This window comes from Agelaius phoeniceus, chromosome 7 (genome assembly GCF_051311805.1).
Source record: "Agelaius phoeniceus isolate bAgePho1 chromosome 7, bAgePho1.hap1, whole genome shotgun sequence".
NCBI lineage: Eukaryota > Metazoa > Chordata > Aves > Passeriformes > Icteridae > Agelaius > Agelaius phoeniceus.
This window is the reverse complement of record NC_135271.1, coordinates 17,551,546-17,577,703: the sequence shown is the minus strand read 5'-3', so window position 1 is coordinate 17,577,703 and position 26,158 is coordinate 17,551,546. Positions and strand designations below refer to the sequence as shown.

Genomic DNA, 26,158 nt, shown 5'->3' with positions numbered 1-26,158 from the left:
TGCTTGAGGAACTGTGGAATTCTGTGTGGAGTTATCATGTATTTCTTATGTAGGAAAAGATGCAGAGAAAAAGTAGAAAGAAGGGGTTAAAATGAAGCCATGAAGGATCTGATTTGAATGCCTAACCTCCTGTTAATGAATTGATCTTGAAAACACTATGTGACTAAAACATGCTAACTCATGGAAGTCACTTGGTTGTGTCTAGTGCTTTGCCATGTATGGTGTAAATGTGTTGTTTTTGATGCTGTATTGCACCCAGTGATTTTCTAGTGCACTGTATTTGCAGTCCTGCAAGTAGGCAGTGAACCAATGTAGTGCAGCTCAGTAATCCTGTGGGGGTGTTAGAAAATTTAAGATAGAGTTCACTCTAAGCTGCTGAGGAAGAAAAACTTGATTTACAATGAGAAAATGTACTGAGTATTTCCAGCTCTTATATACATGAAATTCCATTTTTCTGTGGTGTGGTTTGGTGTTTCTTTTGTTTTATTATTACAGCTTGCTTACAGGACATGAGCAGTGAAGGATTGAAGGATCTAACAGTGTAACACCCCAAATATCCTTGCCTAGCTTACTTGCAGAAGATTTATATCCTTGTCCCAGGAGCAGTATGTCAGGGATTGTAGATGCATGTTGGTGATTTCCTAGCAGACATGCCTGGCTCTGTTGGTAGGACCAAGCCCACACCTTCAGAAAAGTGTTGAAAGTAGAATTTTCAGAAGCACGAGGATTGCCAGTAAGACAGAATGCTGCACTTAGGGGTTGGGTAAGGATAGAGACATCTTGATGTGGAGAAAAAAAGCTCTTGTCTCCCTGGCTTTCCACACAGGTATTATTGATCTGTTTTGCTGCAAGGCTGGACTGGCTCAGCTCTTCCTCCTGCTCAAGAACATGTTGAGTGCTTGGACTTCTTCCTGCCAAGGGACTGGCTATACAATTTATTGTATAAAAGTCCAGTTCTGCCCTTTTGTGCCTAATTTGGCTTTGCATTGACACTGCACAATGATTTGCAGAGATGGGGATGTCCAGGGGCTTTAATGTATATTCTATACCACAGCTGTAGCACTGGGCTTTGCTGCTGCCCCCATTCTTATGATCATCTGTCTTCTTTGGCAGTTGCTGAGATGGAAAATGATTGTTGGGAGTTAAATTGCAGTGAGTTATTAATCTAGATTTTAAGAAGAGGTGGAGTGAGAACTTTTCTTGTACCATGCCTTTTTAAAAATTTTCTTTATTTTTTATACCATTGCCTGAGACCTAGTCTGGGAATTTGAGTAGAAGACTATGAATACTGCACTGATTGTCCCTAATGTGAGCTCTTTCTGTATCTTTCTGGCTGCAGAACATTGTTCTGGCATGATAAGGAGAGCTTTGGACAATGTTCATGAATCTTCCTGTTGTCTTTAGGAATCTTTCACATTAAAGCCTCCTGGGGTTTTGAACAGGTAAATCAGTAAAAAAAGGAATAAAAGGTCAAGAGCCAAAGAAAATAGAGCCACGTTGGGTTTCATGCTAGGGAACAAAGAGAGCAATGAAATATTAACTATATGGAGAGAACTCATTATACAGTAAGTTCCTGTCACCTTTGTGTTAATTTAGTATTGATATAAATCTTCCATTTAAAAGCACACCTTGGTAGTTCCTTGCTGTGGCTAAAAGAGGAACAGCACCTGCTTTTCAGAAGCTGCAGGTGGATATGAGCAATGCTCCTTGGAAATGGTACAGCAAAGTCAAGTGCACTGCATTCTTCAAAGCAGCCTGTCATGTGAATGTTCCATGTCTGAAACATTCTGAAACATCAACTGTATTTTTTAAATGGTAATTTTTTTTTTTCACTGATCATGGGCTTTATGTCAAATATAATGAAGTGGATGTTGTCTTTATTAGCCTGATGTTAACAATATGCATATCACAAGTAAAGCCCTCTAAACTGGTCAGAAATTTGAAGAAAATTGAACTGTCTTGAGGACTGCAAAAATTTGCTTCAAGAAAAATCTTCTGATGTTTTTTTAATATTCACAGAGGAACACTGACAAAGCACCAGAGTAAATCCTCTCTGAAGATCTTTGCCAATTGGCATGCACGCAGTAGGGTTTGATCCTAGCAGTGCTTCAGGAAAAGGAGCTTTTAGGATTTCATTATTCTAGTTTGTGCTGCAGCCCCACTCATGTAAAGTCTTTCAAATTGGTAGCAGCTAAAAGGACAGCAGCAAAGACATTCTTTTTATAATATGGTGAGTATATGGACAGTAAGTATTCTGTCAAAAAAAAAAAAAGTGGTTTTCATAATTTCTTGGTCTTTGACAGTGCATATGTAGGGTACCCAGTGATGCTGGAAAAAACTTCAATCCTCTACCCTGGAAAAATGCCTCCAAATGCCACATCAGCCTAATAAAGAGCAGACATCAGCTGTGGGGTGGGAGGGAACTATGACAATCTGTGAATTGATCAGGAAGTCTCTATCCCTGAACCTGTGTCTTCATCTGCATTTTCATGGCTGTAGGGGTGTTTCAGAGATGGGTGTAGGGCTGGACATGGGCTGTGTGCTGAGGCAGATCTCCTGTGCCCAGAGAGGGGCTAAGAGTAGTGAAGCTGAAGAGGGACACATTGGCACAGGTGCACTTGGTTTGTATCTTAGTGAACTTAATGCCTATTTATTCATGGATGCATTCTCACAGTTTTGAAAGAGTCTCCAACATTTGATGGGAGGGGGTCTTTTGTTTCCCATGGTGCAAGTCTAGGTGCAGAGAAAGCAATGGTGGTTTATTGCTTATGATAATTTTTGGAGGTGTGTGGGGGGGTCTGTGGACTTCAGAAAAAGGTGTCCTGATGTTCTGCATGGGATCTGTTGTATGGGCTGTTAGGAGCCTCAGTGTGACTTTTTGTGCTACAGTCTGTGCAGTGCCCTGGACAAACCTCATCTCAGGGCTCAGGCTGAGTAAATTCAGGTAATTTCATACCTTTGAGACTGGATCTGGGACAACTGTCTTGCTGCCTGTTACTCAACACTGGCTCCCTGAGAGATGAGGGAGAGGCCTTGGAATGTTGTGTCCCTTTTGATAGCCAGCACCTGCCTGGGGGTGAAGTGGTGTGCTTCAACGAGACCCTGACAAATGTCAGTACAGTCAATATTTGGTGTTGTCCCATCTGGTGTCCGTAAAAGTGCTGGTTTTGCTGCATCTTTTACATCTTTAACACAGTTGGGAAAGGTCTATTGCCTGGTCTTCTGGCTTAGTGAAATCTCCCTCCCTGGCTAAATGGTCTAATGTTTAGTGTGCCTGTCCATCTTCTTGGGCATAGTCCTTTAATAGTTGTTGTAGTTGTTTTTTCCATTCTCCCTTACACAAGACTAATTCATTGGGGGAGAGTTGGATGTGCATAAAAAGTCTCGAGTCATGGGGTGCCATTACATGGGCCACAAACACAGCATTTAGCAGCTTTAAAATAGGGTGAGTTCCTCCCATGATCTTTTGCAGCTTTAAAATGTCTTCCATTTCCCTGTGGGAGATGGATTCCCAGCGCGGATTAGCTCCCCTGCGATACCACACTGGTGCCACTTGAATTTGGGACACCAGTTCCCAATCCCCCTCCTTTACCGCTGCTTTCTGCATCTTCTGCCATGAGCCTTCAGGCTCATCTTCAAATCTGGATGAGCCCTCACTTTCTTCCCCAGAAGAGGAAGTTTGTCTCTTGGCAGAAGAGCGGGTTCTTGGGCTGACTGGCATGGCCCGTTGTTTGGGGCCTGTGGTAGCCAAGATGGCTGCCTTCCACTCAGTGCCAGATGTGCTTCCAGTGGTGTGGGAAGGGGAAAGGACAGAATCAGAGGAGGTGGGGCCTGCCCTGAAGGGCCTTGTATCAAAATGGTGGGGTTCTAGGTGTGGAGGTGGACTCCAGGATGGAAGGGGAGGGTCCCGACGAGAGAATGGAGAGCGGGAGCGAACTCAACATGGCGGCCCCCCTCACGGGGTGGGCGCCATTGTCTAAACCATAGGAAGGGAGGTAGGAATGAGGGATAATGGGATGTGGGTTAGGGTAGATCCAGAGTGGTATGGCCAGTACAGCCCTGGGGAGGGGATAGAAATGAGGGGAGATGGCAGACAGCAGGTGGCTCACCTGTGCCTCATCGCAGGTTCCATCTCCTGTCCTGTTCTCAGGGTTTTTGGGGTTAGGGACGTGGGGGCAGAACATGAGAACTGGGAACATGTCAGCACAACATGCCAGGACACTGTAATAAGTTACATAGACTCCATGCATTTACAGAAGGCTGATCGTTTTCTTTGTTAAGAAACCCATACTTTTATATCCAAGTTTGCAGGTGGGCCTAATTGGTCCTTCAATCCAAGCACCATCACCATTGGTTAATTAAGAAACCACCCTTTGGCAAACACATCTCCATAACACATTCCACATGTTTACAATATCAGGTGCAGCAAGTCAAGAAAAGAATTTTTTCTCATTCTTTTGTCTGATGTTCTCACAGTCTTTCCCAGAATGCTGCCTGGGAAAGTTGTCTGTTGCTCTCTGTGACCAGAGAGCTGCTGCCACAGGGAGGAATATCAGAACTTTGAACATTGGAAACAGCCCTATAAATGAAATGAAAGGTAGGGTAAAATTTAGCAACTCTTAACACCTCTTGGGTTTGTAAAAAAATGAAGTCTTTCCCCAACAGTATCCCAAAATGCCAGCTGGTGAACAGAACCAACAGAAATGTCTGGAAATTCCTTAATTAACCAATGAACAAAAAATTTTAAAATCCTCTTGTGAAAATTTTTCCCCCCGAAAATCAGAACTTTCCTAACCTGCCCTGGGGGGGGGCAGCTGTGGCTCAGACACTTTGTGATGGCAGTGCCAGAGGAAAAGACCAGAGATTATGGAATCCACAACAGGAAAAATGGACACTGCATTATTCTCAGCAAGAGGGGCCCAGAGAGTCCAAAACCATTCTCTTTGAACTTCTAGAATTCAAGTTGATTTTTCCTGGAAACCATTCCAGCAGCACCAGGAGTTTGGACAGGATTAGAGCCCAGACCTTAGTGGCAGGCTGCACTCTGAAGAGAATATAGCAAAGCCTTTGATATGCCTGTGTTGGGAGTTCTTAGCTTTCCTATGACTGAATCTGTACTTGCTTTTATGGCCAAGAACTTGTTAAAGCAGGGAGTGACAGGCAGAAGAGACAGATTTGATAAAAGATGCGTGGGGAAAGGTGAGCATGGAAAAGCAGTGAAATAGCAGCAGATTGGAGAGAGGAGCTGAATGGGACAGAAGTCCAGGAAGGAAAACTGTAAGTTAATAAAGGATTGGGAAACTGTTGCTTGGAATGAAACCTGCAGGAGAGGACCTGGAAGTGGACATTGGTGTGGGAAGGGTAACACTGGCAAGGTCTGCAGTGGTGGAAGCTGCAGACTGGACAGCAAACACAGACAGGTCCTGGGTGAGGGACTGAAGCCCATGGGGCAGTGGCGGGGCAGCTGGTGCAGTAGGTACTGAGATAATCCAGACAGAGGGAATGTGAAGAATAAAATATGTTTCTTGACCTAGGCAGTAGCCTATATATGCAGAAGGATACCCAGTTAGGATTATGCAGTTTTCCCAGCTCAGCTCCTGAAGTGTAACTGTGCAACCCTAATGGCAATTCAGATAGCTCTGTATGTGTGATAGGTGTTGATGCACCTCTAGACAAAGTCTGATTTGTCACAGTTACTTGTTTTGCTCCTCTTGCATTATTGGCAAATAATGCAAATTATTTTTAGTATGCTCTATCAACAGAAGCAGAACAGAACTTGCTATTCCTAAACAAATGAAGTTAAGCACTACCCAGATGTGTACATTCAGGTGGCTGCCATGGCTGGATTTTGTTGCTGCCTGATAGATAGTGATTTATTCTGTAAGTTTTGTGCCCTGAGCTTTCAGAAATACACTACTTTTCATCATGAAGCCCTGCAGAAGTCTAGCAGTGATAATTAGCAAGCCATAAAAATCGACCTGATTTGTGGGAAGCACTGAAGAATGCAAGGAGACATTTCTGTTCAAGGAGCTAGGAACAAAAGCGTGTGGTTACTGACCCAGTCATGTCAGACCTAAATTTTGAGGGAATCCCAAGTGATAAGTGTTCTGCAGTCTGAATACTGCCTATTCATTCAGCCCTTCTGGCAGAGTGAATGAATCATCTTTTCAAGCAGAGACAGCCCCTCTGGGTCAGAGTCGAGGTCATTGGTGGGACATGTGTTCCAGACTGCTTGCCCTACATGAAAAAGAAAATATACAAGACTTTGCTTGCACTGTTGGAGCTTTGGGCCTCTGAGCCATAAAACATTTACATACTCTATCTCAGCAGCCCTCTTACAAGTAGTGCCTTTGGATACATAACCAGGTCCTTCTAGGAGGGCCATTTGTCTTCCTTGCTGCCCATGTGCTGTTCCTCTTCAGCAGCACCCCTGATGCAGAACATTTTTCTCAGCTGATCTTCCTGGTGATGTCCCCCACCTGATACACCTCTGTGTCACTGTAGTCACCTCAGTGCTGCCTCTGGATTTTTAACATGAGGTGATTGAGTTGATTCCACAGAATGAGTTGAAAATGGGCACCCCCTTTCTTGATGTAGTGATCCAGCTGCGTGCAAAGAGCAAGGCATGGTCTGTAGAGCCTGTTTTGCTGCATCAGCAGAGGGATATCTGGGATTAATGTTGTGTTTCAGTTAGAAACTTATCAGACCAACAAAGCTGTTCATTTGCTAGAGCCTGTCTGATCAATAGGTGCTTTTCACTTGCAGAGCAATAGTCTATGTCATACAGTGTTTTATCATTTGCAGTTGTTAAGCATTGTGATGCTCAGAGAGGGGATGTGACATTTCATCACATATAAAGACCTTTAAAAATGAATGACAAGAAACCACACGATTAATTCAAGTCAATATTAAAATACCAAACAAAGCTGCTAATCCACATTAGAGCTACATATTATTTATGTGGTAAAAACATTGCTTTCCCCAAAAAGGCTCTCAGATTGAGAAACCATGGGGAAAACAATGAAAGGAAAATTCACCAGTTTGCTTTTTAAACCTGTGTAAAATTCTATCATGCACCCCCTGCTATACATTCCATATAGTGGGAAGAATCACTGCTGTATTTTTTTGCGGGGAGCCCGTCACTGGTGAGTTCTGTTTGATGCACTGTAGCTCTTTGTGGAGAGAGGATTGTTTGTTTTTTCTTCTCTGCTTATCTTCTCTCTGCACACTTGTGTGCATTTTTGTAAACATTTATCACATTCCCTTCTTTCCCAGGATGAAGAGTTAGCATGTCTAGTCACTCCTTTCACAGAAGCTTCTCTAGGTCTTTTATCATCCTTGTTGAGCTCTCTGTGCCTTTTCTAGGTCTTCTTTATTTCATTTGTGATTAATAATTAATGTTTTCAGGTATCCTAAACAAGCATCAGCATTAGTGCTGCTGCCAGACTTTGCAAAAAGAAATGTACAGAGAAATTCAAGACAAATCCAAGATCCAGGCTGGATCCTGGGTACCTTTCAGAAAAGAATCAGAAGCCCTCGAGTGCATGGGTGAATATTCTGTGTCCATCAGTGCTCTGCATGACCTATTGTACCTCTTGTGCTTTTTGTGCCTTCTTGGCCTTTTAGTGGACATCTCTGGCTGCAATCCATGGAAGGAGATAGGATATTTTAGGATATTTAGGATAGATATTTTCCTTGTCCAGAAAGTCACCTTGGGGCTACTTTCTGTGTGTGGTGCTAAGTATTGGAAAGAGCCTGATGATGTGGGTCCTTGCAGACATGAAGGCACCTGACTCTGATGGAAATCACCAGAACTGTGTCACTTGCATTGGGAAAATGCAGATGTTTGGCCTGAGCTCTGTGGAGCTCCTTGCTCCTCCTTCATCTGGAGCAGCTCATGCTGCCCACTGCTAATGGCAGGAGTGGTTTGGTCAGAGAACAGCCTAGCTTTCCTCCTTCCCACCATTTGTCTCTCTGTATTAAAAAAACAAACACTCTGCCCCACAGCTTGGGGTTTTTTCAGACCTCTTCATACCATTCTTGACTTTCTGTTCCTTCATGTAATGCAAATTTCTTACCTTTCCCTACTCCCTGGGCCTGGGCTTGTTCAGTACCTCACACAGACTCATTCACTCTTCATCTTATCCCAGGAGCGTGCCACTGATTTAACATTCATCAGCTCCTTGGCACTGGGGACAGGAAAAGGGGTGGCAGCAGAACAAGCTTAAACTCAACCTGTAGCAAGGATTAGGTAGTTGCACACACCCACAGGAGTTTAGGGGGGAAACAAGTCTCTGGAATAGGTTTTTGCTGTGACAAAAAATCCTGCAGTTAAGATTTCAGAAAGGCTCAGTGACTTGGTTCCTGCTTATGCTTTAGATACCTGAATTTTCTAAGTTCAAAACCACAAGGAATTAAAAATTAAACTTTTAAAATATCACTGTAGTTCAAGTACAGGCTGAGGCACTTTCAGTGCACAGTCTAAGAGCTTAATTGAAACTTTTGAAGGAAAAACTTCCTCTGAAAGCGAGAGCTGAAAAATCAGCTCGTGTGGCTCCAAGTTCCTTCAATACTGTCTCTGTCCTCCCTGCCCTCTTGTCTCCTTGCCTGAACAGGCTAGAAAATGACTGCCTGCTTTATTTTCTTTTGTAGGTTGGTTGAGTAAAGATTTGGCAGGGTAAACCTATGATAAATCTATACCCCAAATATTGTGATTTTACTATCTAGAGCATTCAGAGCACAGAAGATTTTGGGTATTCTCATTTTGAGATAGGGAGAGATTATTTTATTTGCCAGGGTATACAGTCATTGGTCATACAAGTGGGTGGCTGAGTGTGGGTGGGCAGCATATTTTTAAGTCATACAAGTATAAGGGTGTATTTAAAAGAAGTTCTTTATTTGTAACATCACTAGTTAGAAAATAGTGTGAAGGGATGAAATAATCTTACCACTTCTGATCAAGGTTTTGCAGTACAAGAAACACTACTCAGGCATTCCCTAGGAAAGAAAATTCTAGCACTAACTAATCAATGCCAAGTTTGTTGTAAATATAGAAACAAGCTGAATTTGTGGATAACATCTTTCCCAACCAGTTTTCCAAAGCCTTGTCTCCTTATTTCTATTTATTTGTTTACAGTTAGAAGCTTTGTGCCATAGCCAAAAGCTTTGACTCCTGTTGGCTGTAATGGGTTCCTGGGCCCCCTAAGTTTTCCTGGCCATGAAACTGAGAATCAAAGCTGCTTAAGTGAGTCTGGCTGGAGGGGCCTGGGCACCAGCTTTCTTTTGCCTGATGCTCTTTTTCTGCATGAATGAACAATGTCTCTGGTAGACAATGCAATGCTTTTACTTTACTGTGTGCCTGGCATGATTGCCTGGTGTGTCTGAATGTTCAGAAGGGAAGCTCAAAGCATTCTCAGCAGAAGAATAATCTGCTGCCCTTGACTTGGGGAGGAAGCTTCTTTCACACCAGCAGGAATTTTTACCCAAACGAGCTGGAGCAGCTTGAAGATCCTTTCCTGTTATCCCCTTTATACTTCATTTTAGCATCATCATCTTTGTGGTGCTTCTTCAGCTATAGAACAATTGACCATATTCCTTTAACTCAGCATATGGAAGGACAGAATTAAGTTAGGATGGCAGCTGCATCAGGAGCTTCATCCCTGGATCCCCTTTTGGGTTCATGGCCTTGGAGGGGAATGCAGAGAGCTGTGTTTCAGAATTCTACTGTGGGCTGGTTCCCCTGCATGTATTTAGAGGGAAGAATCTGCCAGAAATTAACCCAGGACATATGTTATGCCATTTGTAGTAGCTGACATGATCATGTTCCCAAAGATAGTGTCTGTGTTTTTTCAAAGATTGTGTTGTAGCCGGAGTAGAATTAGTTTTCAGAGGTAGGTAAGACCTCTGAAAAATCAAAATGTGCAGAGACATTTATAGGGGCAGCATTTTTTTAAAATATAATTAAAAGCTCACTGAATAAAGACAAGATCATGTGTAAATGTGTCATGCTTGATGAGATCTTGGTGAAACCAGAAGAAACGAGGGTTGTGTCAATAAGTTATGTGTGCAGAGAAGGCAAAGATGTACCAGTGTAGTTCAGCTGCTTTATTCTGGGTAAATGAGATTGTGTTGTGTGTGATTTTGCTTAGCAGACAAGTTTGTATCACCTCTGCTGAGTGGTCCAGTTTGCCTCACCTGCATGAAGAGCAGCTCAGCTGCAGTTGGCAGGTGGAGAACATACATGTAATATATTAGCATAATTAAATAATTTTCACTGCCTAATGTGAGCTGTCATTCATCCTGGAATCTCTTGAGAGAAGAGATGCAACATCAAATCAATGTGTCTTAGTAAGGTCAGTGTGGGGAAAACAAACCCTTAAGATTTTCACTCCAGTCTTTTTGTGGGTTACCTTTACCAGCCCCTGTCCAAGCACAAGTGCTGATCAATTGTAACCTGAGAGCAAAGGAAGCACATAGCTGTGCAGCCTGTTTGTAGGGTCTGTGGCAAATACCCAATTTGGCTGGCACTTCATCAGAAAACAGGTTTGAAAATGTGAGGGTGAGAATTAGATAACTGTACTGTGTAGTGTTTGCTGTAGTGTCTTCGTGTACCTGTGCAATAAATAAGATGATGATGCCTCACCTGTTTATAAGCACTAAAAATTATAGTGGAAATGGCAGTGGGGAAGGGGAACCCAGAATTCAATATTAATCTCTGTTAGCCAGCCAAGGTTTTAGCTGGCCAAACTTGTGGAATGCTGGCAGCATTAGCAGTGCTTTTAACATGGTATCTCTGTGAGTATTTCTTGTAGTTTTACTTTGCTTTCCCTAGCCTGCAATGGTTATATCACATTGTACACTTTTTCCCTGACCAGTGAAGGATTTTCCTCCTTAAATAGTGTTTTGAGTACTCTTGTCTTATATAGCCCATCCTCCAGCTCAGCCATGGTGTTGTCATGGATCTTCAACTGTCTTCTTACTGAGGTTTGAAGTGACTGGTAAGAGGGAAATATGAAAAAACCTTTTCTTCATTTGGAGTCAGATTTTCTGGGGGCAATCTGAATCATCTTTTGCCTTCAAAATCACCTCCATAAACAAAAGGTTTCTTCTGTTTTTCTTAGCTCTTTGAAGATTTTGTTGTAATAAATGGGGCTAATATTTTATAATTATTTTGATAGGATAAAACAGACTCTAAAAGTACAAGGGCTGAGTTGTTGAGTGTTTATTTCATTAAGCCTTCGGTATAGACCTGAAAATCTCTGAAGTGTACAATGAAGAAAGGTTTGTTTTCCAGTTAGATTATTGCAGTGTTTTAAAGAACAAGGGGGTTAAAAGAGGAAAGCTGTGCAGAGGGTGACAAAGTGTTTGAACTGGGATAGACCCACTGCTTGGTGTGCCTATGCTGGCAATCCTGTGTATCAACCCAGTGAGCTGAATTCCCTGTGAAAAGCCCTAAGAGGGCCATGTCTTTGAATGTTTCCCTGTCTGATCACACCCCAAGTGACTTCATCTGCCACAGCCCTTGGAGCTAGTGCTGTTTGTTTGTGGTGGGTTTTAATGTGCCTTCTGCACTGAGGGTGAAAAAGCTGATGTAGCCACAAATGGTGGTGAATCTTTTGCTCTGCCAGAACTGAAGTCAGAGCCTTGGCACAGGTTGTTTAGATGGCTGCTGGCTGAAGGCTGCAGAGCCTCCTGTTCCAGACAAGCCTGCCAACTGCAGTGCCTTGTCTGAAGTGCATGGTGCCTGTTTGAAATTGTTCTTGGTGGAAAAGTCAATGCAATGTGTCTGACTCAGAGATGCTCCCCTGAGGGGAACCCTGTTCTTGTTCAGGCCTTGTTTCAGTGACTCTCGTGGGAAGAAAAAAGCTCCACTGAGAAATTTGGGAGCTGCCAGGAAACCTCCTGGCTTCTCAGAAGCACTCCTTCCATCCTTCAGTCCTTCCCCTTTAGACAGGAGAGATCTGAGGCAGGATTGAGCAGACACTGCCTTCTCTGTTTCCTGATCGGGAGGCAGCGCTGTCATGGTGCCTCATCTTAAGATGAGGAGTTAAGATAAGGACTGCATGCAGTTTAATCCAGGGACACTCGTGCTTCTTTGTGTTGACACCTGAACTGACTGCTATGGCTGCTTTGGTGCTTTTCCCATCCTTATTGTGGACCAAATTTATCAGTAATAAGTTCTTGCTGTATTTCATGTTTCAGATATCACTTGTAGTTGTCATGGTGCTGTTGTTATGGTTACCATCTCCTTCACCAGCTCAAATACCTTTCCTGTATCCTGCAGGAAGCAATTATGATAGATAGGAGTGCAAGGGTTTGTTGGAAAGGGTTGGTGTTGAAGCAAGAAGGGGTGTACAGGGATTCTTCTTATCTAGAAGTGAGCTCTAGTAGGTTTTTTATTGGGGTATTTTTGAGTCACAAGCTGCTAATACTATGATGTCGCCATTTCAAGAGAGAAGGGTGTGCAGTTTTACATTTCTAGTGTCTGAGTAAGTTGATACATGGTCCCTGAGCGTGGGAGTGAGGACAGCCCTCCAAGCTGGGCCAAAATGTCTCAGAGGAGTCAGCTGAGGTGCTTTGCAGCAGCCCAGAGAAATGAACACCTTCCCAAGGGAGGAAGGAGTAACAGCTGAATGGCTCATTCACCTGTGCCTGTGTTCTGCCAGTGGAAATGCAGCATGCTGCTTCTCATCCCTTCTGTGCAGCACCTGGCCCAGCAGGGTCTGCAGCTCAGCACAGAGCAGGGCTTGCTCAGATAAACATTTCTCCAAGTGAAAGCATTCCCCTTTCTTTAGGAGCTGGGCAGTTTCTGCAATGGGATGACCCCCCCCTTCCCACCTGCCTGGCTCCACTGGTGTCCAGCTCAGCTGCTGGGAGCTCTGGGAAGGGTTTAGATCTCTGCTGTCACAGGCCTGGACACTGTGCAGGAAGGATCAGAGGCCTTGTCTGCTGTGCCAGTGCTGCAGATCTGATCCACTGCTTTTGAGGCTGCAGCCATCCCTCATTCTCAACTCTGCCAGGCATGCAGATTGGAAAAAAAATTCTCATTTTCTTCATCTTTCCCCAGTAAGCTTCCTTTGCTCAGCCGCTGGTGCAGGCATCATCTGTTATTTTCATCTGTTTTGTAATCCAAGGTACAATCAAAAGGATTGTCTACAGAGAATATGTGGCTATTGACAAACTGTTTGCAGTGTGGAAATGGAAAAGCCTTTAAAACCCACCAAATGCTGGTACAAGTTAGCATTGTAACAAGATGAACACTGCCTGTGTTTTTAAGGGATGCAAGGTGGTGTTTAAGGGAATAGTCTTGCTCCTGTTGTTGAGAAAGAGGGATCTAGCTGAAAGCTAATAATTCAAGCAGTGGACAAGAAAGAAATAAATCATATTTGTTCTAGAATATCAGAGAAATTTGTTCATCGTTTATTCAGCTAGAGAGGTAAAGTGGAGAGAATGTATAATTCTCTCTAATAATATTCCATATTACTGCAATTACAGCACTTTGGCATTTAGCATCAAGTGTAGCTTTGGTTAATTGTTTTGTGGCTCACATCTGAAAATAATCACATTCATTTGAGAGATGTATGTTAGCTGAAATGCAGGAGTGAAATGGCAACCAAAATTGGCCTTTTTGTTTTGTGGATCTGTGGAGAGTCCATGAAGACAACAGTGTTGGTAAGGTTTGTTTACTATATGCTACAGCCTGAGCTTTAATGGTGGCAGGAGGTTATTGGAACTTGTCCATCTAAATTTCCCACCTTCTGCCTCTTGTTTCTATTCCAGCCTCCCGATACCTCCCTGCTTTCCTTGGCTCTTCTAGATGTAAGTTGTTAGTAAGTTAAATTTACTGGAAAATTCCATTGGGACCTTTTAAATCACTGTGACTAGGATTTAATATTTAGATCCATCATCCCTGTTGGACAGTTGGTGTGTGGTCATGAAATTTCTTTTGTTGTGTTATTTACTAGTTTAAGTTCAATTGTACCCTATTTGTGTAGAGTGTAACTCATTTTTAAGATATATTAATTTCTTCTTTAATTCTTGGCGCTCTTCTTTCTGCCAAAAAAAAATTATGAATATGTCACTTGATTAATTTATTTTCTCTGAAAGAAATTCTCTGAATTTCTTAAATTTCTTTAAAAAATCTCTTGTAGGCAGTCTAGCTGAGGAGTTTTAGAAGCCCTGGATACCTGATACTTTAGCCATATCTGTGCACTCCAGATTAGGGTGAAATCCCTCCCTTTTCTGGCTCTGGACTTGGAAGCAGCTGCAGCTCAGGGCAACTGAGTCAGTGCTCTGGTGAATCTGAGTTAAATTGCCCTGTGAGAGCCAGGATTTTGTCCTGGAGCCATACACTGGGCACATCCCCTCTTTTTCCCACTGAGCTCAGGATGTGGCCATACACCCTGCCAGGGTTTGGTTTTCTGTTTTTAAAAAGTGTATTGTCTCTCCTTTCAGGAACCTCCAGTGATAATTTTTGCCTGAACTAGAATTGTAGCTCTTCTTCCATGTATCCAGGTAGCTGTTTCTTTTAGTTGTTGAATTAGCTTCCCTGAAATGAAATATCCTCATTTCACTCTGAACGGGCTCATAGATACAAGAGCAGGTAAAAACATGGCTTGAAACAGGAAGGCAGTCCACTTGAAAAAGTCTTCAGTATTGGCCTAATTCTGTTGTCTTAACAAGTAAGAAATTTATGGGACATTCATCAGTTTATATGCAAAGGCAGAGTTAATATAACACTAAGATGATTCTGGACAGCTAGCACGACAGGAAATTTAAATCAGCATTATCTTGGGTTTTGCATATCATGGTCTCATGCTGTATTACTGTGGGTGATTTGCTATGCCTAGAGTTCAAAGCATTCAGGCTTGGTTCAACCCAGCCATGGCAGCAGGAGCTGGTGTCACATGAAAGAGCATATGGATTCATAAATATGTGTAGAGTGCCTGCAAAAGGAGGAGGTAACTGCAGAGTCAGACCACATATCACCCACAAGATTTGTCCCTCTGTGTTTAAGTATTTTCTGTCTCTGTACAGTTCCCATGGCTGAAAAAGCTGGGAGGGTTCAATTTTATCATAGTTTTTCCTCCAGGTTATTAGTTGAGAAGATAAGATGTCCAGTTCAGATCCATGATGCTGTCCCCTCAGTGCACTGCCTGAGTTACAATGACATGAACTTCAAGTCTGTCAAGGATCTCTTCACTGCTGCTGCCAGTGGAGCACAATCTCTTCAGACAAGCAATGGCTCAGTAGTGTCCTCCATGTCACTCTGGACAAGGACAGCCTTTTGGGAGGGCTGTGTATGGCCCATGGGTGTGGGTCAGCATCACTGCTGTGATCTGTGGGGCTCAACAGCACCTACTTGATCCCTCTGGAAGGAGGGGACATGCCCTACCCCAGTCCTACACTGGGATTTGCATGGGTGGCCTTGGTTAGACTTGAAGGTGAGGAACATCCTGAGGGAGGAGGGTTACCTGTGCTGTGTGGCTGCCACAGCCTGCTCCATGGTTTGTGGGCATGGTGTGGGCCAGAATGGCTCTGGAGTAAGGGGCTGTGCTGGTGGGCTGGCTGTGAGCCTCCACTGCCCTTCCTGCTGTGGTCAGGCACCTCCTTGGTCGCCCCCTCCCTACCACTAACCCTAGACAAAGAGTGAGAACTTGCTGGAAGACTGCTGCTGTGTCTTCCCTGATAAAACAGTTCTGTTGTAATGGTTAGCAAAGAAAGGCTCATAAAGATCCAAATCAATTTGAACTAAAGCAGCATGACGTTTTAGAGGACTGGCTGTGCCTTCTTATCTGTGTCTTTTTGAAAGCCTTCATTGCAGCTTATGCAAAGAATAAGAAACTCATGGTAAAAAGGACTGTTTGCTTCCCTGAAGTACAGTGTTTCCCTAGGCTGTCCAAATTATTCCAGGTTTTTTTCTTGTTACATAGCTGTCGCTATTTAAATTCTGCTGTATTGTCTGGCCACTTGAGTATTTCTGTCAATATTTACATTACCTGATTAATTTAATTCCATTGTATGCTAATGAAATGAAAGAAAAACAGCTCACTTGATGGTGCAAAGCACACCTGTGTATTCTGGATTTTAACCCAAGCTGTGGATGAATCACAGCACACAGCAGATAGTCATTGCTAAATTGCTGAGTACAAAGATGCATTGTGTGACTCACTCCCTGTTTCTCTCCTACCATTATAAACCCTGAGAGCACTTGATGAATAACAGAGAGGCAAGAATGAATTCATCCATGCTTTACTCTGTAACCATCTTTTATAAATACTGAGCCAAATTCTGCCTCCAGATACACGCAGCTCGCATTGAAGTCTGCCCACTGTATTTATTTTTAAAGATAAAAGCACTTTTGTTATTTTCACTGGGGACTTGTGTGACACAGTCCATTGTGAGGATGTGAATATCCTTCCTCAAGAGCTTCAAGTGAGGCAGGGAGTGTCTGCCTGGAACCAGGAAGGATACTTCATGGATAATAGCTACCAAACTGTGGTGCAGGAATAGAACCATTACATTTGTCCCAGTGATTTTCAGAGCCACATTCCTTACACTTGCCTCTTTCATAACCCTCCCTGTCCTGCTGTGCCTCTGGGCTCCTTTCATGGGTCACCAGGGGCTGGACTGGTGAAGCTGGTGGGCAGGTTCATCCTGCTCCTGGCTCTTGCTCTCAGCTTCAAAGCACATTGGGTTGGTGAGGGAGCCTTGAGTTAGGGCTTGGGCTTTTTCTTTGGTTGTTTTTTCTGTTTTTTTTGTAGTTTTTCCCTGAGCTTCTCCAAGGGACATAAATGAGAATTGCCTTCATTTTTTTCCTGCAGAACAGAGTTGTTCTGCCCTCATATCCCAAATGTTGGTGGCTTTGAGTGTGTGCTGCTCATTGCTGTAAAAAGGGAGACATTTGTCTCATGGACTTATGTTTTGGAAAGGCTCTATCAGAAAATGTTCTTTAGAATCATGCAGTAAACAGATCTAGAGGCAGAGGTATATTTTTTTTGTTTGTAGGAGGGGGTTTTTGCCCATCTTGGGCTGGTATGATGTGAGATGGCTGATTTAAAGCTCTGTCTGTACAGGCAGAATGTCTCCCTGTTGAGTTTCCCATTAGGATAACAGAGGTGGGGAAAGCAAAGGGATGTGGAGTGTGTTCACTCTTTTCTTACCTCTGGTTGACTGAGGCTTGTCTCCTCTCTTTGTGATACTGCTCATCCCATCATTTTCAGTACAGCTTGAAGGAAAACCTGGGCTGCAAAACTTGCTCACTGCAAGTTTCACCAGCTCCTTCAGTCTGTATGCAGTTAGTTACCTGTAGCCATGATATTTTCTGAAAAATCCTTTCCTTAGGATTTTTTTCTCCTGAGAAGCTGAGAGGCCTCAGGAACAAAATGTAAACAATGATTATCTGCTGCTGTGGAATGCAACAGGTGGGTCTGTGATTGGTCTCATGTGGTTGTTTCTAATTAATGGCCAATCACAGTCCAGCTGGCTTGGACTCTGTCCGAGACAGAAGCTTTTGTTATCATTCTTTCTTTTTCGATTCTTAGCCAGCCTTCTGATGGAATCCTTTCTTCTATTCTTTTAGTATAGTTTTAATATAATATATATCATAAAATAATAAATCAAGCCTTCTGAAACATGGAATCAGATCCTCATCTCTTCCCTCATCCTGAGACCCCTGTGAACACTGTCACAGTTACCTCCAGGGAATGCTGCTGGCTCAGGGTGAGAGCAGGCAGAGCACTTTGTAAAAACAGCATGATTTCACTGTGAGGAGGAAGAGTTATTAGTACTTTTTGATATGGAACTCCAGTTTGAGTCACGTATTATGAATGAAATCTAATTTTGTGGTTCACCATGGTTTTTTAAAAATCTGCAGCAGCTCTAAAAGCTGTTATTAATAAATTATAATGTCTGATCAGAAAGAGATCAAATTATCAATTATGAATGATTATCTGGCAAATAGCCTATTCTCATGTTTAGAGGTTTTCTTCAAACTGACCTGACATTATGGAAACTAGTTTCTTTTTCTGGTTTGTTTTTGTTAAATATCTGCAGAATGTATGCACTATCTAGTTTGTGCTGCCTTTTCTAGACTGCTCAGCCTCTGTGAAATGTGGCTGGTTGACTGCATTCAGCTCACTGCTTTTGTTATTTTCTCCCAGGGAAAAAAGGAGGTGGCAAGTGCTTTTGGAAAAGGCCTGCTGGTTTCCACTTTGAAGTAGCTAACTCAGGGCAGGTCGCCTTCCCCTCTCCAGAGGCTACTGTATCATCAAAACATTATTATGATTTCTTGCCTTCCTAGGTTTACATATTGAGGAGCTCCTGCTGCATTTATCTGTGAGGAATAGTCAAGTGCTATGGCTTATGCAGTGGCTTCTCCTTGGCTTGGACAAAAGAGATCTAACTAACAGGAGTGAAATATGTGTGAAGTAGCAAATAATGATTCGTTTTATTTCTGTATAAATACTGATAGTCAAAAAAGAATGTAAATGCTTGTGTGAGAAACAAACTGTTCCCCATGGCCTGTTTTGGACAAAAGGGTTGGACATGTGTGTGTGAATGTTCACATGACAGCAAGTTAGTGGGGATTTAACTGGGGTCAAACAGCATGGATGTTCAGGAACCCAGTGCACATTCCCAGACTTGGCTTCTGTCAGACAAGTAGCAGATTGCGTGTGCTGGTGAGGCCATGTCACCTTGTGCTGCTGTGCCTGGCAAGCACCTTCACTTCAGCAGCAGCTTCACTTGTAGCAGTTGTGGCATTCTTCCTTCTCTGCCCTGGAAATGGGTCGTGGCACTGAGATGACAGATTCACTTCTTGTTAATTGGGTTGATATTTTAACTGTAATTAATGCGTTAAAATGAGATTAATGAATGGGCAGCCATCAAGAAAATGGTGCTAATAATTGCAAGGCATGTGAGAGTCAGGGAGGACTTGACCCATACTTTTTACTGCTGGTGGTTTCTTTTGGGTTTAAATCAGTTCACTCACGGCTAGGACAAACACACAGGGATAATTCTTTCTTCTGCTGGACTTGAATTAACCAGCAGCACTGCTGGTGACGTGCTTGTGCTGGCAGTGAGGGACACAGTCACCCACCTGGAGCTGATCTCTCCCGCTCATGTCGTTACAGGCCACGCGCTGAAGGCAAGGAGCCATGGCTGAGGATAGGAAAGACGAAGCCAAGGCACCACACTGGACTTCAGGTCAGCTAACAGAGGCTTCTTCACACCCACATTCACCTGAAATGAAGGATCAGGGTGGCGCGAGCGCTGGACTGGTCAGAAGTGCCAATGGATTTCCGTACCGAGAGGATGAGGAGCTGAGGCTGGGCAGCCACGAGCAGCCAGGGACGTATGCTCAGACCAAAGAGAATGGCATCAATGGAGAGCTGTCATCAGGGAGCAGGGAGACTGCAGGTAATGCACCTCCATGCCCTGCTGCCGAGCACAGGGCTCTGCAGACCCTGCGGCCTTCTCCAAGAGGAGAGTCAACATGCCATGGGGGAGCTGGCATCAGGAGGGTGTATGTGCTTTGGGAGGGCACTTGCTCTTCACTGCAAGGACTGCATCTTCACCCAGATACATAGTCAGAATTCTGGGCAGGGCTCTGAGAAGGCTCTTTGTAAATGAGACAGGGTCACCCATCAAGGGATGTGGCAACAGACTGGTACAGAGCAGCTGCTCAGGTCCTCTGGGCTACCAGGGAGTAGGAAACTGCCCAAATGTTGTGCATGGATGGCTCATGCATTTGTGTGTGCAGGAAGGATGGATTCTCCTGTTATTGCTCACAAGTATCAAGACCTTCTTGAAACCATGTACTGTTTGCAAAATAATGCATTGCTCATTCTGGCTGGGAACACCACAATTCAGTATCAGCATTTTTTCATCCTTGCCCAACCATATTTCACTGGGTGCTCACTGGGACTTAGTCTATTTGTAAACGATGTAAGGTTTTTAGAATTCAGCTTGTTGTTTGCAGAGAAAAAAAAATAGAGTGTGACTGTGTCAAAATGAAATATGCAAAGCAAGTTTCCTGTTTTAGAAGTAAATGCTAATTATCTTTATGCAGAGTTCCCACTCCAAACCCCAAAAGCACAGTGCAAGAAGAATTTCTCTTGTATAGACACAACTGCCCTTGATGCATCCATTCATGCATGCTAAAGAGATCTTTCTAGCAATGTTTTTTTGGCTGTTGACAGCATTTGGAGATGCTATCCATAATTTCTCAAAGGCTGGAGAATTGTAAGGCTTCTGGACCATACAATAATTTCGTAAGCAATTGTACTGGAAATGGAGATATCTGCTAAAAGTAAATGTGTTTATATTTTAAGTCTCTTCTTGCACATTGGCTTTCAAATGTTGGCCAAGGTAAAAGAAATCATGTGTGAGCATTCAGGTGGACACAGTATTGATGACTGGGGAGATGATAATGAGGTCTTGTCTCTTTGCTCCAACCCAGCTTTATTCTGTGTTTAGCCAGCAAATAGAGACTGAGTGTGTGTCTCATCTTTGCCACAGATTTGTCACCCCATGTTGGACAAGTCCCCCCATACATTTGCAAAAGGGGGGATTACAGGATGAAGAGGAATTTCCTATCCTTAGCAAGGGAGGAGAGAAATGCTTTTCTCATGCTCTCTCAAGCTCGGGTTCTCAGTGCTGGTCAGAGAGATCCAAACATTTGAGTTTGCAGCTAATGGGTGACAGGAAGAAGAAAACCACTGCTGGCATCAGCAGGCATTACAGTAATGCCTTTTCATGTTGCTTTTTGAGGCAAGTGGTTAAAAGCAGAACAAGACAAAATGAGGAAGCATGTTCTAGGGCATACAGTAGTGCTGGGGACACACATTTGCTAAGGGGACAAGGTTACTCTTCATCCAGGTGAAGTTTGCTTCAGTCACCACTTTGTGGCCTCATTTCCTCCTTTCCTGCAGTTTTCTCACTGTCTGCTCAGACTGGTGTGGAGACTTGCTGTCAATATGTACAGCTTTTGTTTGGGAGTCTTAATATAGCTTATCTCATGATATCTTTGTCCTTGAGCACTGGAAAAGTCCCTAGAGCTGCTTGCCTGGCTCTCTGGAAACTTGTGCACTGCACACTCAGGCACTGGCTAAGCCCACATTTAATCAGGGCAATGTAAACCTTTGTAGGATACGTAAAATACATTTATTTCAATATTTCTTTCCTCTTTTGAAGGAGAAACCAGTTAGCAACTTACTGTAGTGGTAGAAAGAGACCAGAGTGTGTTTTGCCTCTTCAAACTAGTATTTACTAGCTGGATGTGCTAAATGCAGTGTGGGAGCAGGACTTGCAGATTTTTGATGTTCAAATCAGAATTTGATCTTGAAATTAGGATTCTTATTCACAACAAAATTTAGTCATCTTTGCTGTGTTTGTCTGCAAATTGTAGCTTCAGCGGGGTATTGCATCAGGTAGGGTTTTTAAATGCCACTCTGATACACATAATTATCAATAATGTGAATCATTTAATCATTTGTAGTAGCTTACTGACTCCAAACATCTGAGGAGAAAGTGCACAGGAAGCCACAGTCGATGGAGATCATTAACCAAGCTGTGGCTTTCAGTAGATGTACAGGGATTTTATTTTCTCTGGTACAAGTCCAGCGCTGTAACCTAGGAAGATCTTTGGCTTCTCAGCCTTCACGTTGGAGTCTGTAAATCCCCAGCAACTGCCACAACCTTATGCACAGCAGAGCACCAGTTCAAACAGGGATTTCCCAGGCAGCTGTCCATCACCCAATCCCTGGTGCATTTTGAGGTGTTTCTCCTAAGGAAGGGCTACTGCATCTGCCTGACCCAGGAGCTGGGATTTACCCATAAAATGGCCCTCTCCAAGGGAGAGGTGTTCTGTAGCAGGGCAATTGATCCTTCAAGGCACAGCTAAGCAGCAGGACACCCATTCACAGGGCTTGTGCTGTAAAATCAGAGGACTGTGTGTTAAGGCAAAAGTTAGGATAAGGCCACCAGGACAAAGACACCTTAGGTCACAGTGATGCAGAGGCAAGGGATGGTAGTGGGGGAGGAAGTGACAGTTCTTCCTGAAACACATCCAATCCATCACTACCAGTGACATTTTTAGATTTGCACAGTTAAAATTTGCCTTTGTGTATATATGTCTCTCTCAGTGTTTAAGAGTTGCTGAGTCTGACCTCAATGTTTGGAATCCTCTGGATCTGGCTGTTGTATTGCCTTTGATTGATCTGTCTCAGCATCGTGCTGGTAATGGCTGCATGATGGAGACACATCAATGCCCTCCTTTCAAAGGGACCGATGGGAACGTGGCAGAGTGCACAGAGCTGAGGGCAGGGCAGCCTCAGGGCCTGATCCAGCAGGCATCCAAGTCAAAGGTAGATATGTGCAGGAGAACAGCCCTGGGTTTTTGGCATAGCCCACAGGAAGCTATTAGGGGTGTGATATAAGTGTGGGTGGTAAAGCACCTATTTCTTTTTGGATGCATTTTGTGGATATAAATTTGTATATTTACCTGGGCTGATGCCTTGTGAAGGCTTACCTAGAACTGAGGCTAGATAGAGTTAAAGAAAATAAAGTAGGGATTTATTAGGAGGCCTCAGTGGATGCACCTTGGGCAGCACAAGAGCCCAGCCAGGGCTGCACCCCAGGTGAACCCAAAATGGCCAAAAAATGGACAACTGGTCACAGGGTCTCTCACTGTTATAAGTTCTGGTCCATTTGCATATTGGAGTTAATTGTCCAATTACAGCTTTAACTTATGAAGCCCCACCCTTCTTGTTTTTCTCTCCTCAGCCCACGTTGTTTATGCTCTTGGGCCTGAGATTTGGATCATTTGTCCTTGATCCCCAGCTAGAGAAGGAATTGTTTTGTCTCCCTGCTCTGTGCAGAGAGCTCACCATGCCCAAATATGAAGCTCAGAGCTACACACTAAAGCAGCACAGAGTCTGAAAAATATAAAAGCTAAAACCTGAGGATTCACTTCCCCCTTTAGAGGGCTTGACAAGGCCTTTACCTTGTTGAGTCTCTATTCTAAATATTTACTAATAATAGGTATTTAATTCCAGATAAGTATCTAAGATAAGTATCTCCCTACCTCTGGCAGACCAGCTGAGCCCTGTGCTTCTGCCAGACACAAATCCCACGCTGTTCTGGAGGTGCTCCTGAACCCACCTTGCCTTTGCTGCAGTCTGCAGCATCCCACAGCCTGAGACCACCGAGTTTTGATGTGTTCTCCCTGCTTCATGCCTGTCCATGTCCCTTCTCACTTGCACACACAGAGCATCTTTGGTGAAGACCATGGAATTATTAAGAGTGGAGAATGAGACCTTTAGATTTTGTCAAGCCAAACATTTTCATGTTGTATGAAATGTGTTATGCAGAGGGACACGATCGTGTAATCCTCAGAAGCTCACTCTGAAGTGGGCTGACAAGGAAAGCTTTGGACTGGACCCAGTGGTAGAGCACAGGATGTGTCTGACTTGCAGTGAAACATGGGAGTGGCAGCCTTTTCTTTGCTCACTGGAAATTTGTGGTCAGCTAACTGGGAAAAGCTGTGAGGAGTGCTACTGATATGCTGCAGCATTCTCTGGGAACTAGCAATTCAACATAATCCATTGTATTTGAATTGCAAGAATGCCAAGCTACAAAGGTTTGGCTTTTTGCACTTAAAATGCATCTATTTTTTCAGTAATACAGTCAAATTTAACCAGTCAAATTTATATAATTAGGGATAATAGTGGTGAACATTGTGAAGCATCTTCTACAATATGTCTTTATATACAGTGACTCAACTGATTAAGTGCTTTCTTCATTATATGCCAAATTCAGATTTGTAATTGGAGGGGGTTTGGATTATCCACGCTGTTATTTGATGAATTATTTTTTTGACAGATGAAGGGAAAGCATTTCCTGAAATCCTATTACCAGAGCCTCAGGACAGTGTCTGTGTCCTGGTGGCAGACAGTGTTAAGGACAGTAACATGTCATACCAGGGTGACAAAATGTAGCCCTTCAGTGAACCCAAGCCATGTGGGATGCAAAGGGACTGTGGTGAGCTGTAACAAGTTCCCTGACAGGGCACAGCCATCCCACTGCAGGCTGGGCACTTTGGGGTCACGAGGAAGGTGGGTGAGAGGCAGCCCATGGCAGATCCATGAGAGACCTGTGAGGAGGAATGAAGAAGTGGCAGTGCTGATGTGAGGGGCTGAGCAATGTGGGGAAACGCTCAGCAGGAGAGCTGGTGAGGTGGAGGCCATGAGGGAGCAAAGTAGGAGTGGGAAGAGGCAGGGGAAAAAGGAAAATTGTAAGATAAGCTAAGGACAAGAGAAAAAGGTCCAGTTTTATCTGCTGATCCAGAGAAAAACTTGTTTTTGTCTGATGGCAGATACTACCCCAGAAAGGAGGGGATTCAGACAGCAGGAAACAACTGAAGAGAAAACTGGGAAGGGACAAACCACATTACAACTTGGAATGTAATTTAACTTAATTCAGCCTTTTGTTTCAGGCTTTGTAAAGCTGGACTAAGTGGGTATGTGGAACAGACTTATTCCTCTGACCATCTACTCTTTTAAACAAGCATATTTCTATAAGGTGCAGGGAGTGTGAGTCTGAAAGACTGCCCTGTCACAGCAAGTAGAGCTTGAGCAGAATCCCTTTAGGTTAGCTATAAAAAAAACCCCAAAAACATGTTGAAGGTGGGAATTGTGCTTGTTTCAGCCTCCTGCTGTGTCTCAAGGAAACAGTCTGTATCCCATTGTCTTCCATAACCTTGCCTTGCAGTAGTCAGTCTCCAGGTCAAGAGGATCTTGTTCACCAGCCCACATCAGCACAGCACTGTTAGAAAATCACCATGGTGGTTAAAAAATCACTGTGGTGCTTTGTTGTGCAGGCTGAGGGCCCTCAGTCCCTCTGGGGTAGCCCTGGAGCAGAATGGCAGCTCTGTTTGGGGTCACTAAATGCAAGAGCCTTTCCAGGCTGAAATGCACTGAGAGCCATACCCTGCTCCCATGGTGTGCTAGTGGTTTGTTCCCTCCTCTAGTGACATCTCATTTAATCTCCTTTTCCTTCCTCTCTCTCTTGCCATACAAGTGGTAATATTCTGATGGCACTGGCAGTAGACACACAAACAGGCCTTCTTTGTGTGGAGGCATTTTTGTTCTTTCCAACAGGACTGCTTTTGTCAGAGCTTTGCTTTTCATTTGGCTGTTTGCACTGGCTGTCCTGCTGCTGCCCAAGTCCTTGTGGAGCTGTAAGTCCCCTGATAAGCTCCCTGAATGCCTGTTTCCCAAAGGAGCCTCCCAGCCTTGTTGTCAGATGTGCATTTTCAGCAAGCGGCGTGTCTTGAGCAATGCAGACAAAATGCACAGAAGGATGCAAAATCAATGACATTCAGAGCTGAATGTGACTGCTGGGTTTGTCCCATTTCTGTTATTTATTTTACAGAGCTGGAAGAAGGTATCTTACTATGTCATTGATGGCTCCCATGGGAAAGAAGCTGTTAATTAGGCATTTTGATCTCCCTCCCCTTGCCCAGGAAATGTGACAGTAATTACTGTACACCATCCTCTGTGCCAGTTTAGATTCAGGCAAACACACCAGGCATCTGAAACTTTTCTTCTCTGTGTTAAGTGTAGTACAAGTGTCATTTTCTGGGACATGTTACTGGAATATTATAGACATATTCAAAGTGTGTTGCTGAAGACTGTGTGGGTGGGGGCAGCAGAACCCCTCTGGGGAACTTGTAAAAAATGCTGGGGGTTTTACTATTCTCTGTTAACCTTGCTATAAAGGAGTAAAGGCACAGAAATTCCATCTTTTCACATTCCCTACCCACAGCTATCTTCTCCCTGACCCTTAAAATATTCCATAACTACTATATAGACCATTCTCTGTGGGTTTTTCTGTGGCTGGCCCTATCAGTCAATCCAGTAAGACATCTTTTCTTGTCCAGTCATGACCTCTCCAAGGGGCTGGCTCTGCCCTCCCACCTCCTCTTAGGGCTTCAAAAATCAGTCAGTGATTGACATATCTTGGTAGGAGCTGGAGGGTCTAGCACAGTTGTGGGCAGAATGCAAAAATTACTGTCTGAAAGGGAGCAGGGTGAGATAACCTGGTGTGCAGGTGCTGTTGGTTCCCATGGCTGGGAGTCAGCCACTTAGAGAACACC

The 26,158-nt window shown here is 43.7% G+C and overlaps 1 protein-coding gene across 32 annotated transcripts in view; it reads left to right on the top strand.

Moving 5' to 3' along the window:
- Positions 1-26,158, top strand: part of MAP2 (microtubule associated protein 2) — a 222,191-nt gene that overhangs the window by 133,388 nt on the left and 62,645 nt on the right. For all 32 annotated transcript variants that reach the window (XM_077181072.1, XM_077181079.1, XM_077181070.1 and 29 more), the window contains one exon: positions 19,134-19,419. In XM_077181072.1, the coding sequence (XP_077037187.1) occupies positions 19,158-19,419 (262 nt within the window). In that variant the 5' untranslated portion in view covers positions 19,134-19,157. The remainder of the gene's footprint in view (positions 1-19,133; positions 19,420-26,158) is intronic.